Here is a 14,046-nt window from a genome sequence, read left to right on the forward strand (position 1 = left end):
AAATCTTTGAAGCTTCAGAGGGTTCTGTGCTTGTCTTCAGTGCACAATACAGTAATATATAGATTCTGAATTATGTTGCACAATGTCTTCGTTACATTCAAATACTTCAGCGATGTAAATCAGAAACAGCAAACTATTACAGAAAGACTAAAACATTTCAATTTTTTTCGTTGTTTTGTGAGGGTGTTCATCACTGATATCGTATATAAAAACAAGCAGTTTTAATCTTCCTAAGTGCTGTAACATTACCCTACAATGTCGCTTCTGGTGGCGTCTTTTCCAGCCTCTTCAGCATGACAATAGATTCACAAGAATGGCTGTTCCTGTGTAGGGCTCACCAAGAGATTTTTTTTTTTTTTTACAGGAATGTTACATCCCACCACTCTAGGGGGAGCCAAAGAGCAAACATTGCCCTGGCTAGTGCTGCTTTAACTTTACAGAATCATAGTAACCCTAAAGTCTTTGCTGAGCGGGTGTAGGTAGCTTTGCCAAAACCACAAAGATTCTGAAAATGTCTTCATCATTACATACAGCTTATCTGTTTTCATTGAATTACACTTTCATTCTCTTATTGTCTAAACTATTTCTGCAGTGCTTCTGTTCTGGTCAGTTAGAGTTCCTTGCTGATTATTGATGTCTTCAATCGCAATGCATTTGTTGATGTTCTCTAATGCATTACTCTGCCTGCCTGATCTACTCATAATTTCCCCCATTAGAACCACTAGCCATGCTGAACTCTCCTTTTGTCTTTGTAGAAAAAATTTGCAGACCCAACACATCTAACATCGAAAGACATGTATGTGTTGAAGAAATATCAGCTCCTCACTGACTGAACAACACAAATTTGTGCCTGATGTAAGAAAAGGAGTTTGATAGAAAGCGAGATCCTCTCTCTCAATAATCTGAGACTCTCCATGCTGAGCCTCGTTCATCAAGATTGGATTATGAGGCAGTTTGTGGAGGCCCAGTGAACAGATTGCCCCTCTTGCGCATTGTGCTGTATTCTCATGCTGGCTGTGCTCATCTACATGTGGGCATCCATCAGCAGGAGTGTAGTGTAGTGTCAGTGCTCGTGGTTGTTGTGAGACTAGTCATGAATATATTTATTTTACCCCATATTATTGTTGGTACATTTTGCTGTGAATTTATTTTCCCAGGATTCCCTGCTTTGAACTCACAGTTTTATATACAGAATATTCACACCTGTCCAGGATCTGTCAGCAAGGATGTTCTGCTGTGCTGTTGGCTCCTGAGCGGTGGGACTGGATCGATAGATTCTATACCGCCTCATTCAAGGAGATATTAGTTATATTTGATGGGAGCAACACAAGCGTTTTCCCACTGGATTTCATTAATATGTCCAGGGATTTGAACCAGATCAACACTGAATCACACCCTTGTTTGATGTAACTGATTCCACTCTCTTTAAGTTTTTGTGAGTTCAGATCTTCTAAAAACAGTACTAGTTGGTTATTCAGTGAGTGCAAAAGAATAACCGATTACAATGTGGATTAGAAAGATCACTATGTCTGAGCTGTATGAGGAGGTACACCACGATTTAACACAATTCAGAATCTTACTCTTTATATCATGCGGGACTGTTGTTTGGAGACGGTCTCGCCTTACAGGCCTTAGTTAGTGAATACTGCTCTTTTATTGAGCTATTAGATTTAATGTCTTAATTTGTGAGATATTTAAATCCCTAACAAAAAACAGTCCTTCCCACTTTATCTGTTCATGGTTTTTTAATTGCAACTCCGGGCTGTGGCCTTTCTGTGTGGAGTTTGCATGTTCTCCCCCTGTATGTGTAGGTTCTCTCTGGGTACTCCGGAGTACTAAATTGTCCTTAGGAGTGAAGGTGAGCGTGTGTGGTTGTTTGTTCCAATTTGTCTTTGTGTGGCCCTGTGATGGACTGGCGACCTGTCCAGGGTGTACCCCGCCTCTCGCCCAATGACTGCTGGGATAGGCTCCAGCCCCCCTGCGACCCGATCAATGGATTAAGCGGGTATAGAAAATAGATGGATGGATGGATGGTTGTTTAACTGTGTATCCAGAATTACTATTCAATGGTGTATGTAAAGAATTTGGTTCTGCTGGAACTGTATTCCGGTAAAAAGGGAGTTCACCTCTTCATTGTTACCTACATGCATGCTGAGGATGGCTGATTGAATCTAATGCTCAATCTGTGCATTGTGGAATATTTTACAGCAAGCTCACATTGAGTAAGTGAAGCAATCTTTTGATTTGTGAGTCTTTCTGAAGACATGGGAACTGATATATTAACTAATTTTCCATTATGGGATATTGCTGTGGTAATTGTTTAGCACCGTCTCCTCACAGTTGACGTTTTTGGGCCAGTTTTAGGACTGTTACCTTCATTCTTCATCTCTGGTTGTATTCACACCACAGAAGGAACTTTGAGCTCCAGCATTGGTCCTTTCTACCATGTTTTGTTGCAGATTTTAAGGCTCGATTATTACTCATATGGGAAATGTTTTACATGTATTTACAGCTTCTTTTTTTTCAGAGATATATATCTTCAAATTCATTTTTTCCTCTGGTAGCATTTGCACTGCAGGTATGAACTCTGAAGTGGCAAAAAGGCCATGTGGCAGATGCTAGATAACTCTAAATGCAACATAATTCCTCAGTCGCTTAAAAGCTTTATTAAGACCGGGCATTTTTGTTCAATCTATTCTTCTGTGTTTAATTTAATCATTCCAACTGATATGGACAACTTTTCACAGATGTTTATAGGATTTCATGTAATGGCAGCTTCCAGTGTCACATTTGTACGTTCGACCAGTCACCATACAGTTACGTCGCAGATGGTTCCCCACATGTTGGGAAAGCTATGGAGTGGGAGCTAAAAAAAGACCCTATAAAAGCCATTCCATGAACTAAGGTTGGCTGCTTTGCCTGAAATGCAGTTAAAAAAACAGAGGAAACTTTCTCAAGTAGTTAGAATTACTATGGAAAAGTTCCTGGCCTTTAAAGGAAACTAATATGAAGATTCCAGGTTCAAACTTCAGGGGGAGTTAGAGGTTAAGTTGAAAGCAGGAATAACTGAGTGAACCAAGAAGAAAGAAACTGTTAAGATGTCATTAATTTCTTCTTGTATTGGGTCAGTTGCCAGGAGAGCAGAATGCAAAACTGTGGCCTCAGATTTAACCTCCTCAAGCATATGCTCTCATGTAGCCCACAGCACACCTTGATAATCTATTACTATTTTTTGGACAATTTGCAGATTCATGCAGTCCATCTTATTGGTTTACAGAATAAACACAACAGATCCCAGGCTTCACACATACACAAGTCTGTGTCTATGGACATATATAAGAAAGCACTCTTCTGTCGTGTAGTCGACCACGGCAGGTATATTGTCACACAGTCCAAGAACAGTGAGATGTCTTCCTCTTTAGGATCAGGGCTTCTGATTGAGCTGCACATATAAACACACAGGAATGAAGAAAAAAAAAGTAATTACACAAAAATACCGACTCACCCATGAATGAAAATAAATCTTTAAAAAAAACAAAAAAAAAAACTGCACTATATGCTGTTAAAGAGATAAAACAGAGAGGCTGCAGCACAATTAGGTGCAGAGTGTTGATGCAGAGCTCATGTAGTACTTTAATTCCTCTTCCAGTCCCAGGGTGCTCAGCCTGTAATTGCTAAATCCCTCTTCTTGCATGGAAACGATCCATTGTTGCTGCTGTTACATCTCTGTGTTGTCTGTTCGTATTAGCCTGTGTTGTTCCTGCTCCCAGGCCCCGTGTGGTTTGTATCTCTGAGCCCACTAGAACATACTTGGGCCAGATTTTTGCGATTTAAAATCAGGTGATAGATAAAGCCCGAGACTGGTCCGTCTTTTTTTGGCGATTTCTTTAGTTAATATGGGATCATGAAAAGCTGTCGTACAGAGAGTGAAGTGAAACAACCTGCTGCACTCATACTGCCTCTGGTGGCTCTTAGCTCTCACATTTTAGGGCCACTCAGCATTACTGGAGGAATTCTTTATGACATATTTCTGCTAAGTCATCGTCCAGTCTAATATGACAACACTGTGGGAGGATAAATTGAAGAGATAATCAGATGGGACACATTGACAGATTAATGAAAGTGTTATGCCTGTCTTGTTTTTTATTACAATCTTCTGTCTCTGTGTTTTAATACAGTTCAGGAGTGGCCATGCCATTTGGCTGTTTAACGATCGGGGAAAAGAAGGATTACAACAGTCCTTCGGATGTGACAGATAAATATGACCTGGGTCAGATTGTTAAATCGTGAGTATCTGAATAGCTGAGCGTAAAGCTACTGTAAAGCAATGATCTATAGAACTGAATGATGCTTTGCGTTTTATTTTTTAATTGATTGAAGCTGAACTTCCACTAAATTCTTCTTTTTTTTCCAGGGAGGAGTTCTGTGAGATATTCAGGGCCAAGGACAAAACCACGATGAAAATGTACACGTGTAAAAAGTTTCTGAAAAAGGATGGGAGGAAAGTCCGCAAGGCTGCCAAAAATGAGATCCTCATCTTAAAGATGTGAGTCATTGTGCTTAATGATAAGTTCTGCAAAGAGACTGTCAAAATCTTTTTTATTTGCAACATTTTTCTCTCCTCCCCCGATAATCTTATTTTCAGTGAAACCGGCATTATCATAATCTTATCTAACAACTTGTTGCTGACAGCAGTGAGACGAAGGTGTGATTTCTGTCTAAGAAGCCTTCTGAAACACTTACTCATACTCCTCTGAAAAGAAACACCTCAGCTGCAGGGATGTTGCCCGCTCCTGCTTTTCAAGCTCTAAAACATCAAATGTGGATTTGAGTATAAAATCCTTGAATATAAGCAGAAAACAAACAAAAAATACTCATTCATGCATCACTATTTTAAAAAATGATTACTCAGTCGAAAAAAAGTCAGTCATTGGCAGTTCACATGCTTCTTAGTTTCAGTTTTTGAAACTACTGCAAATATCAATGGTTAGATATCACCTTGACTAAAAAAATGCATTTATTTATTGTGTGTGTGTGTGTGTGTGTGGTATTAGGGCTGTTTTCCTTCCCTTGAGCAATTACTCTGGAAGCCAGTTCTGATCCCACTAGTATAACATGGAACCCAGAAGTGATAAAGTAAACACACCCTGTGAAACAACAGTGTCTCGAACCATCTTTTAGCAACAATAAGTTAAAGCAATCATTCTCTGTATGATGTTATCAGTCTTCTCCCACTTTTCTTTCCATCACTGCTCTAGTTCATTGAAGTTTGCAGATCCATTTCAATCAGGTTGACGTCTGAACTTTGACTGGATCACTGCAACACCTTGATTTTTCTTATGTTATGTTAAAGATTTGTTGCTGTGCTTGGGATCACTGTCCGATTGCATGACCCAGTTTCAGCCGATCCGCACATTTGACTCTAGAATACTTTGGTATACAGAGGAGCTCGTGGTGGTCTCAATGACTGCAAGGTCTCCAGGTACAGTGGCCAGATGTCCAGATGATTTTTAATCCTGCCATGATGTGTCAAAATGTTGTGCAACGTTGTGCAGTAACTGTATGTGCTTTACACTTTCCTTGCTCCTGATGGGTCACACATGTAAATTTCAGTTCTGAAAAACTGCACCTGTTTGAGGTGACGCACAGCTATAATTGATATACATGTCCCATATCTCAGTTTTCTACTCACTAAATAACTCAGGCGTATTGAATGAAAAGGGAAGCAATTTTAGACTCTGCTTTAGTCCTTTTAGATAGCGTTTCGCAGTCACGAACTGACTGGTGAAAAACAACCCCTCTGTAGTCACTTCCCTCCAGGTGATGTTGTTTTGGAAGGAATGATTGGCTGCTCAGAGACATCCTGCATCTTGGTTTTCTTTATGCTTCAGTAAACATGCGATCACATGAACCTGCTCATCTGTAGAGGAGCAGAAGATCCGGTCCTTACTGTCAAAGGAAATTAAAATGTTTTTGGTTTTGTAATTTGATTTAATTTTCTTGTTGGTTGCTTCTTCTTTCAGCTTCCATGATCACCGTGGTGTGTTATTCGTGCTAGTGACATCACTTACTGCGTGACTCATGACATCAATCTCTTTCTGTCTTGTGTTTTCTGACACATCTTCCCCAGGGTGAAGCATCCCAATATTCTTCAGCTGGTTGACGTCTACGAGACCAAAAAAGAGTACTTCCTCTTCCTTGAACTGTGAGTTTAGATGTCTGATGAGCCGGGGGAAAAACCTTGTCTTTATTGTTGCTCGGGCCTGAACAGCCTCTGATGATTGTTCGCTCGTGGGGAATTAGGTGCAATTGATGCTCAAGGCCCTGCACATATGAGAACAGCTCAGAGCTCCGAGTTATTTGGTATTCAGATGCGATCACTCACAAGCTGCTCCAATCTCATCAGCATGTGCTCTTTGGGAATTTGATGCATTTCCATGGAAATTCTAAATGTAGAAATGTACATTTCTCCTCCTTTGAGCACATTTGATTTGTGGGTTTAGGGATTCTGGTTATTCTGAAACTCATTAAACACAAAAGAACTTTATATGGGGGAATTATAATCATTCTTTTCCTCATTATATTTACTATTCTTGGAAAGAATTTACATTTAAATGTAAATATACAGTGTTCAGCTTTTTGCCAAATTACAATCACTTGTCCCTACAGTATATTATAAATATATATATGTATGTGAATGTGTGTATGTGAATTAAATGATGCTGCCATTGGCTCTGTTGTCAAATTTAACAGCAAATTTCAAACATAATTCTCACCATTTTCACATTTCCACAGCGCAACAGGCAGAGAGGTGTTTGACTGGATCCTGGATCAAGGCTACTACTCAGAACGGGACACCAGCAATGTGGTGCGCCAAGTGTTGGAGGCCGTTGCCTATCTCCACTCCCTGCGCATCGTTCACAGAAACCTGAAGGTAGACCCAAATAACCCAAGCCACCTTTGCTTTGGTAGTATCACAGTAGTACACTTCTGCAAAAACACAGTGCTCCTTCATTTCTATTCACTTTTGCTGTAAATGATAGAGTCCACCGTAAGGAGAGTTAATATCATGTGATAACATGAACACAGTTACCATTCATAAGCCACTGCTACATTAAATCAATTGGCAGAGTCATTGCAAAGAGACTATTTAATTGTTTAAGAAAACTGAAAATTTTGTTAAAGTATCAAAAATGACTTCTAGGGAAAAGAAAAAAAACAGCACAATGGTCAAGCGAGAGACATTCCTCCATGTCAGTCTTTGGTGCAGATTGAAACCTGACTGATGCTATAGAATATCATACGGGCATGTGGCCTTGGGAGGAGATGATGGGCTCTAAACGTTACCAGTGACCAGTGGGGTTGCCCATTATCCCTGGCCCACATGCCTGATGACGGTGGCTAAGATACAGCTGATCAACATTAGCATGTTAGAATTGTCTTTGTTAGCATGTTAGCATGTTATGCTGGCATAAGTCCTGGTGCAGTCACCAAATGAATAGAAGCAAAGCGTGAAAAGTGTGGATGGCTCCACCAACACCCAGTTTTATTGCAAAGAGTGTTCAGGAATGGCTCTGAAGACTCAGAATAAGAGACCACCGTGTTAGGCAGGTGGTTTGAATGCTTGGTGCTGATCCTTGCGTGGTTACTGACGTTCAAGTATCTGCTATTACTGTAGGATTTTAATCTAATAAGCTTCCAAACCGAGCTGAAATGCCATGTATCATTTGAATGATATTCGACCACATTCACACAGAGAATAATTATTCTTAATTCTTAATAATTCCAGTTTTACTGTTGCCTTCTCATTTCTTTGTTAGATTATAATCTCACACTGAGGTTTAAACAGCACCTCCATCACCAATTTTCTGTAAATTGATGTAATTTTCATCAGCTGGAAAACTTGGTGTATTACAACCGCCTGAAGCACTCCAAAATCGTCATTAGTGACTTCCATCTTGCCAAGCTGGAGAACGGACTAATCAAAGACCCCTGTGGGACACCAGAGTACTTGGGTGAGATTACTTAATGTGGGAAAAAGAAGACAATGTCATGTGTCAGCATGTTCTGGCCTGTTGATGAAGTCTGTGATCTCATGTGCAGCTCCTGAGGTGGTTGGCAGGCAGCGATACGGCAGGCCTGTGGACTGCTGGGCAACAGGCGTCATCATGTACATCCTGTAAGTTGTGTGCATGAGATGCTGTAGTATTGTTCCAGTTATAATATAGGGGATGTTTCCATGGTTTAACTTGTAGTTTAAAGTCCCTTGATGGCATGTTTTGAGTTGGTTGATCTATTATTATCTTTCAAACTTTTACTTTTTGCTCCTTGTTTACCTCAGGCTGTCAGGCAACCCTCCTTTCTACGATGAAACCGATGATGACGACTATGAAAACCATGACAAGAACCTGTTCCGAAAGATCCTGGCAGGCGATTATGAGTTTGACTCTCCGTACTGGGATGAGATCTCTGACTCAGGTACCTCTGCTGTTCAGAAACATACTTCACTAAGTAAACATTTCAAGTTTGGATGACTTTTCCCCTTTTCCCCCCTTTTTGAGTGCTCAAACCCATTATATTAATCTTCTAATTCATCAGAGGAGTAAACCCTTCCTTGTTGAGTTTCCTCTGTATGATTTTTCTGACAGCTAAGAGTCTGGTTGCTCGTTTGATGGAGGTGGATCAAGACCAGAGACTGACAGCCCAGGAGGCTATAAATCATGAATGGTAGGCAGCAGAGCTTAGATATATTTAGCAGACTAAACTGAAATCAGAGCAATGATCAGACTGTGCTACTATGATCAGAAAGGCTGCCTTAAAGCGCTGTTTAAAACAAAGAAAAAAATGTTGCTTTAACAGGCGAATCACAGTTGGTCTTCAGGGAGAGCTTAGACTTTAGTTTGCCACAATTCCAGGGAGAAATGCACAAAATATCAAACAAATATTGGACTCATGCAACATTCAGTGTTGAGATGCATTATACTCAGATGACGCAGGTTTACTTTTTAACTCTGTTGAAATGTCAAATGTTTTCTGTTGTCAGCTTCCAACAAACTGTGTATGTAGAACATGAAGTGGCTGTAGATCATAGAGATTAGAAAATAACCTCAAAAGCCAATTTGTCCAGGCAAAAGTTTGACAACAAATACTGTTTGTCATGGGTAAGAAAGCACAGAAACACACTTGTTTTCTTTGTTTGTATGTTTCTACCAACAGGATCTCCGGAGGTGCTGCTTCAGATAAGAACATTAAGGAAAATGTGTGCGCGCAAATAGAGAAAAACTTTGCCAGAGCTAAGTGGAAGGTAAGCCCTTTAGTTCTCTTTTTCCAGAAGCTGGTCCTCTCACAGCTTAACTGTCCTGTCCTTGAACAGAGAGGTATCGCAGTACAGTCGAGCCATATTGCGGTAACAGTGAGTTTAGAGATAAGAAGTTGATCACTTTGTTCTGCCTTCTCCCACAGAAAGCTGTGCGGGTCACCACCATCATGAAGAGACTGAGAGCCCCCGAGCAGAGTGAGTCGAGGCCGGCCGGCCCTGTAGCCGGCGCCCCAACAGACCCTGCGGCTCCCCAGGCGGCCACCGACCCGCCCCCGTCATCTGCCGCCGCGCCTGAGGGTACCTCTGCTGTGGTAACAGAGCCACCTGCCGTAGGGGAGACAAGCAAACTGGCGCCAGAGGCCGAAGCCATGGTTGCAGCCCCAGCTGAGGAGCCGAGTCCTGATCCGCAGGGGGGCGAGCCTACAACGCGCTGCAACGGGGAAGCTTCGGCTGCGCTGCACACAGCTGCCCAGGATGGGGGTGAGCAGGGTTAAACATCCCCACATCACTGCCCCTGTATGACCTCTGCAGCCCCCACCGACTCCTGCACACTGTACATTAGCTGCTAGCATGGTGACACTGACTCTGCTTCTCTCACTTGCAGCATTAGTATCATCTCATGGAGCCTGTGTGCTATCTTTCCTGAGAGCTGCATTGCATTGGCTTTTTTTTTTCTAATATTGATGTATTGTATTTTCACTGACCCTCCAGTGTGTTAAACAATCAATCACATCTCTCTCCTCAAACTTGAGCTTTATGGGCAAAATAGATCTGCTGTCAAGCTTGTGTCCTACAGCTAAAGTCGACTTTTAGATTTCTGTCGTGGTGATGAGACAGTAAAGGAAGACAAAATTGTGGTGAAAATGGCTGTGATCACTTTTTAATAAGCCTACTTGGGGAACTTCTCTCTGCCAGTATTTCAATTACACCGTTTTTTCTTAGAATGGTTAGAACATTCTTACCATGTAGACTGCCATAATATTCTGTTAGAGCTGGTCCTCACACATGGAGATGATTAAATGTATTCCTTTTACATGGGAAATGTAATTTTACTATCTATTGTTGTATACACTAGCAGTTATTGTGTATTAAACCGTGCTGAGATTGGTTGAGATTTTTAAGTCTAGTACTGGACTTTTTTTGGAGGAGGCAGCTTCACACTTAAGCACACACAAACACTTTGTTCATTTGCTATGTTTCTGCTCAGGAAACAATCTCATAGCTGTATGTGTAAAGATTCTGTACATAGAGACCTTTATAGAAGTAGCTAAAAGAGCATGCGTTCTCACTTTTTGCTGTTCATCTAACACGTACTCCCACTTGGTGGATGAAGATGCGTTACTGCCAGTCTCGTCTTATCGTGGGCCACAGCACTCTCGCCTGTTGCCACAAGCCTCGTCGATCCTAATGTTCTTTTTCGAAAGCACAGTACACTACATCACCGCTGTTCTTTTAGTGCCCTTTCCCTAAATGTAAGTTATATGACGTGCTTTTCATTACATCGCACTTCTATGCATCCAAATTGATTTGTAGCTTTTCTTTTCAGATGCATCACAGCAGACGTCGTGACATCTTTATCCAACTCGTGAAAGATTTTTAGTTTTGTTTGGGTTATTTTTCCTGCTAGAATATCTGTCTGCCTGTGTCTACTTTGACTTAAACACAATATTTGAGTTCTGGTACTGACTCAGAGGCCGGTCATGTCTTAAGATTTGGTTGAGACTTCAAACAAAACGTGCATTAGCGGAACGTAGGCGGATTTTTAGGGGAAGGCAAGCACCGCCTGTGCTTTGAGGTAACTTTAAGGTTATCATTAGTCAGCCTTGTTGACCTTTCTAATACTGAAAAGAAAAATAAAGTTTTGATATTTTATGTCATTTATTTATTTGATAGCTTATTTAAATTTTTGTGTTTCTATCAGTTTATTTTTCCAGCTCTTTCAGTCATTTTTTTCGTTCATCACTGATGAACAGTAATAACCTTTTTGTTCCTGTCACCGTCCCCTTGAGCGTTGTTAATAATGAGCTACAGGTGGAGCTCGTCTCTGTAATCATTCTAGAAGAAATTTAGCAATATTTGACTGGCTGCAGAAACTGTGATTCCTGGTGTCCTTTCGATACAGTCCACGTACCTGTAAGTAGAAGTCTGTTCCTCGCCTACTGCCGGGCCCACCAGTGCCACTGATACACAAAGCCACCAACGTATGACTGACAAGTGTGTGTCTGTATTTGTGGTATACGTGTGTGTGTGTGTGTGTGTGTGTGTGTGTGTGTGTGTGTGGGTGGGTGGGTGGCCTGTTCTGACACTCACTAAAATGTGAGTTTTTATTCCCTGGCCAAATAAAGACAGCAGCCAGACTGTCAGCACAATTATCAGATTATTTATTAAAGTGTAATAGATCTGTGAATCTGTGAATTTTTAAGTAAAATAGAGAAAAATCATATTTATTCTCAAGTTTGACTTTATTGTTAAAGTATTTAATTTGTTGTTGTTTTTTTAAATTTATTTTGCATCAAATTATATCAGTCTCAACGCCAATCATTCAGACTATGTCGCTGCGTACTTTCCTACTATCAGAAATTAATGTGAGCAAATTTCACGGTCAGTTTTCTTTGTTTAGATGGCAAATAAATACTGTTACATTTCCAAGCAATGCTTTTTTCCAGTGCATTTCTCACTGTATTTATTATCTTGCGTCTGTTCATTTTTGACACGCACTTCCAGGTGTATTTGTTGATGTGATGTTTTCCAGGACCAGTGGTCACCTGTAGGTCCTGTCCTGCATTTGTGAGCTCTGTAACGTTACTCCTTGATCGAGTTGATGACTTTGATGGTAATAAAACTGAATTCATCTGTTTATTTCGTGTGGATTTGCTCTCATTTCTCTTTCACGCAGACGGAGGGTGCACAGAGTTTTTTCAAACCAATGAGGATTATTTTGAGAAAATGTGGGAAACAGCTTGCGTCATCCCGCTCTGCCTCTCCTTCTAACCTGGAGGAGAGCATCTGTGTTACACTCGCTCAATTAGCGCGAGCTTAGCAGCCACCCTCGTGGCGTGTGAACTCATGCTTCGAAAAAATCCCAGCAGTGCCGTTTGGTGACACTTTCCAGGATACTCGAATTGCACCACATTGGAATAGTAATGCAGAGACCTCACTTTGGAGGCTCTCTGGGGTTTGAATGGGCTTCCTCTCGGGATCTTGTCTTTTTTTCAAAGCCATTTTCATGGCAACCGTATGAAGCCATCCACACAGCAACCACAGCTCAGGGGGATCCTAACTCTCTCTGTCATCGGAGGACTTCATTAAGACTCCTAGGGTGAGCGTAGGGTCAGTTTTCTGTTTCTCCCAACAAGTTGCATAAAGATGAAAGACCAATGATCAGAGTCTGTCCTTGTCAAAAGGGAGAAGCAAACTTTACAGGGAACAGAAATATAGCTTATCCTGTGTGCACAGCTTACATTAACTATGCTAAAATAGTTCAAGTATATCATGTAAAAAGAGTTTCCTTTTTTTCCACTGATGCTCCTGTCCTTCACCCTGTCGTTCCCAAAGCCCACATATTATGAAAGGGTTCAGTGGATGTTTGGTAACGGTTCACTGACATGCTGGTGTTGAGAAGTAATTAAAAACAACAACTAATCCGGAATGCTTTCATTATCAGTTTACTGCCTCGTCGTACTGCATACCACTGAAATCCTGCAGACAACATGCATACTGAAAACACTTTGGTTCCTCACTAATTAACTTTAATCAGTGGCTCTAGCTGTGCACACAGCCTCACACACTCTGTAAAAAAACTTCACCATGAAACACAGACATGCCAGTGATTTGCTGTTATTCATTTTACAGCAAATTGCTGTATTTTGTACAGCACAGTAGATTTAACAGTGCAGGTTTTATGTATTTTCAGTTACAGAGGACGATAAATTATGTTTCTCGTCTCTCATTTTTTCATAAATCCCAATGAACTAACCAAAAAAAAGGAGAACAGGATGATCAGTTGCTGACATGCAGATTTCTAATTCAGTGTTGTCATTACAATGACTAAAATACTTACATGAAGGTAATACAGGCGGCACTTTGGCCAAAACCTGGTAGGGATGAACAAGAAAAAAAAATGCAGGATTTAAAATGCACAAGAAATAAAAGCTGTTTTATAGATGTTCGATGGGGAATTCAGTTCATTTGGGATGTTTGCATCCATCTGCAAGGCAGGAGCTGCAATTACTCCTGAAGTCTGTCAGGATACATTTAGAGAGGAGAGCTAAAGGAATGATCACCTAAAAAGGTTCACTTATGCATATTCAAAAAACAGAATACTCAAACATTCAAGGTGAAAACACAGAAAATTTCAATCCGAATCATATCAGACTAACTTGCAAATGCTAAATATATTAAATCTAAGAAATATTAATGCATAATAAATGGCTTTTTTAACAGAAGGTCAGTAATACAGATTCCACAACCTGCTTTTTAATAGCCAAGTGAGACAAGAGCTGACACTGCCCTCTGGTGGACAAGTTTGTGAACAACATCCTTCATTCATTTACAGTAACTAGAACTAATTGAGCGAGAATAAAAGTCTGTGAACATTTTTATTGTATGACTGTACCCTCACAATACATATTGGGAATAAATAAGCTTGTAACCTGAATATGCACAGTGCACAACACAGAGTAGCACAAGTCATTATTTCAACGCAGAGACCTCAGCTAAAAATTTAA

The 14,046-nt window shown here is 40.6% G+C and overlaps 1 protein-coding gene across 1 annotated transcript in view; it reads left to right on the forward strand.

The window, feature by feature from the left end:
• LOC140303883 (caM kinase-like vesicle-associated protein) overlaps positions 1-12,165 on the forward strand; it is a 39,394-nt gene extending 27,229 nt beyond the window's left edge. Inside the window, exons 2-11 of the mRNA XM_072382838.1 lie at positions 4,179-4,286; positions 4,415-4,546; positions 6,131-6,205; positions 6,796-6,934; positions 7,895-8,015; positions 8,104-8,179; positions 8,342-8,478; positions 8,649-8,727; positions 9,217-9,304; positions 9,463-12,165. Of these exons, the coding sequence (XP_072238939.1) occupies positions 4,192-4,286; positions 4,415-4,546; positions 6,131-6,205; positions 6,796-6,934; positions 7,895-8,015; positions 8,104-8,179; positions 8,342-8,478; positions 8,649-8,727; positions 9,217-9,304; positions 9,463-9,813 (1,293 nt within the window). The 5' untranslated portion in view covers positions 4,179-4,191 and the 3' untranslated portion in view covers positions 9,814-12,165. The remainder of the gene's footprint in view (positions 1-4,178; positions 4,287-4,414; positions 4,547-6,130; positions 6,206-6,795; positions 6,935-7,894; positions 8,016-8,103; positions 8,180-8,341; positions 8,479-8,648; positions 8,728-9,216; positions 9,305-9,462) is intronic.
• The last annotated feature ends 1,881 nt before the right edge of the window (positions 12,166-14,046 follow it).

This window comes from Leuresthes tenuis, unplaced genomic scaffold (assembly GCF_036924035.1).
Source record: "Leuresthes tenuis unplaced genomic scaffold, fLeuTen1.0.hap1 SCAF_3, whole genome shotgun sequence".
Taxonomy (NCBI): Eukaryota; Metazoa; Chordata; class Actinopteri; order Atheriniformes; family Atherinopsidae; genus Leuresthes; species Leuresthes tenuis.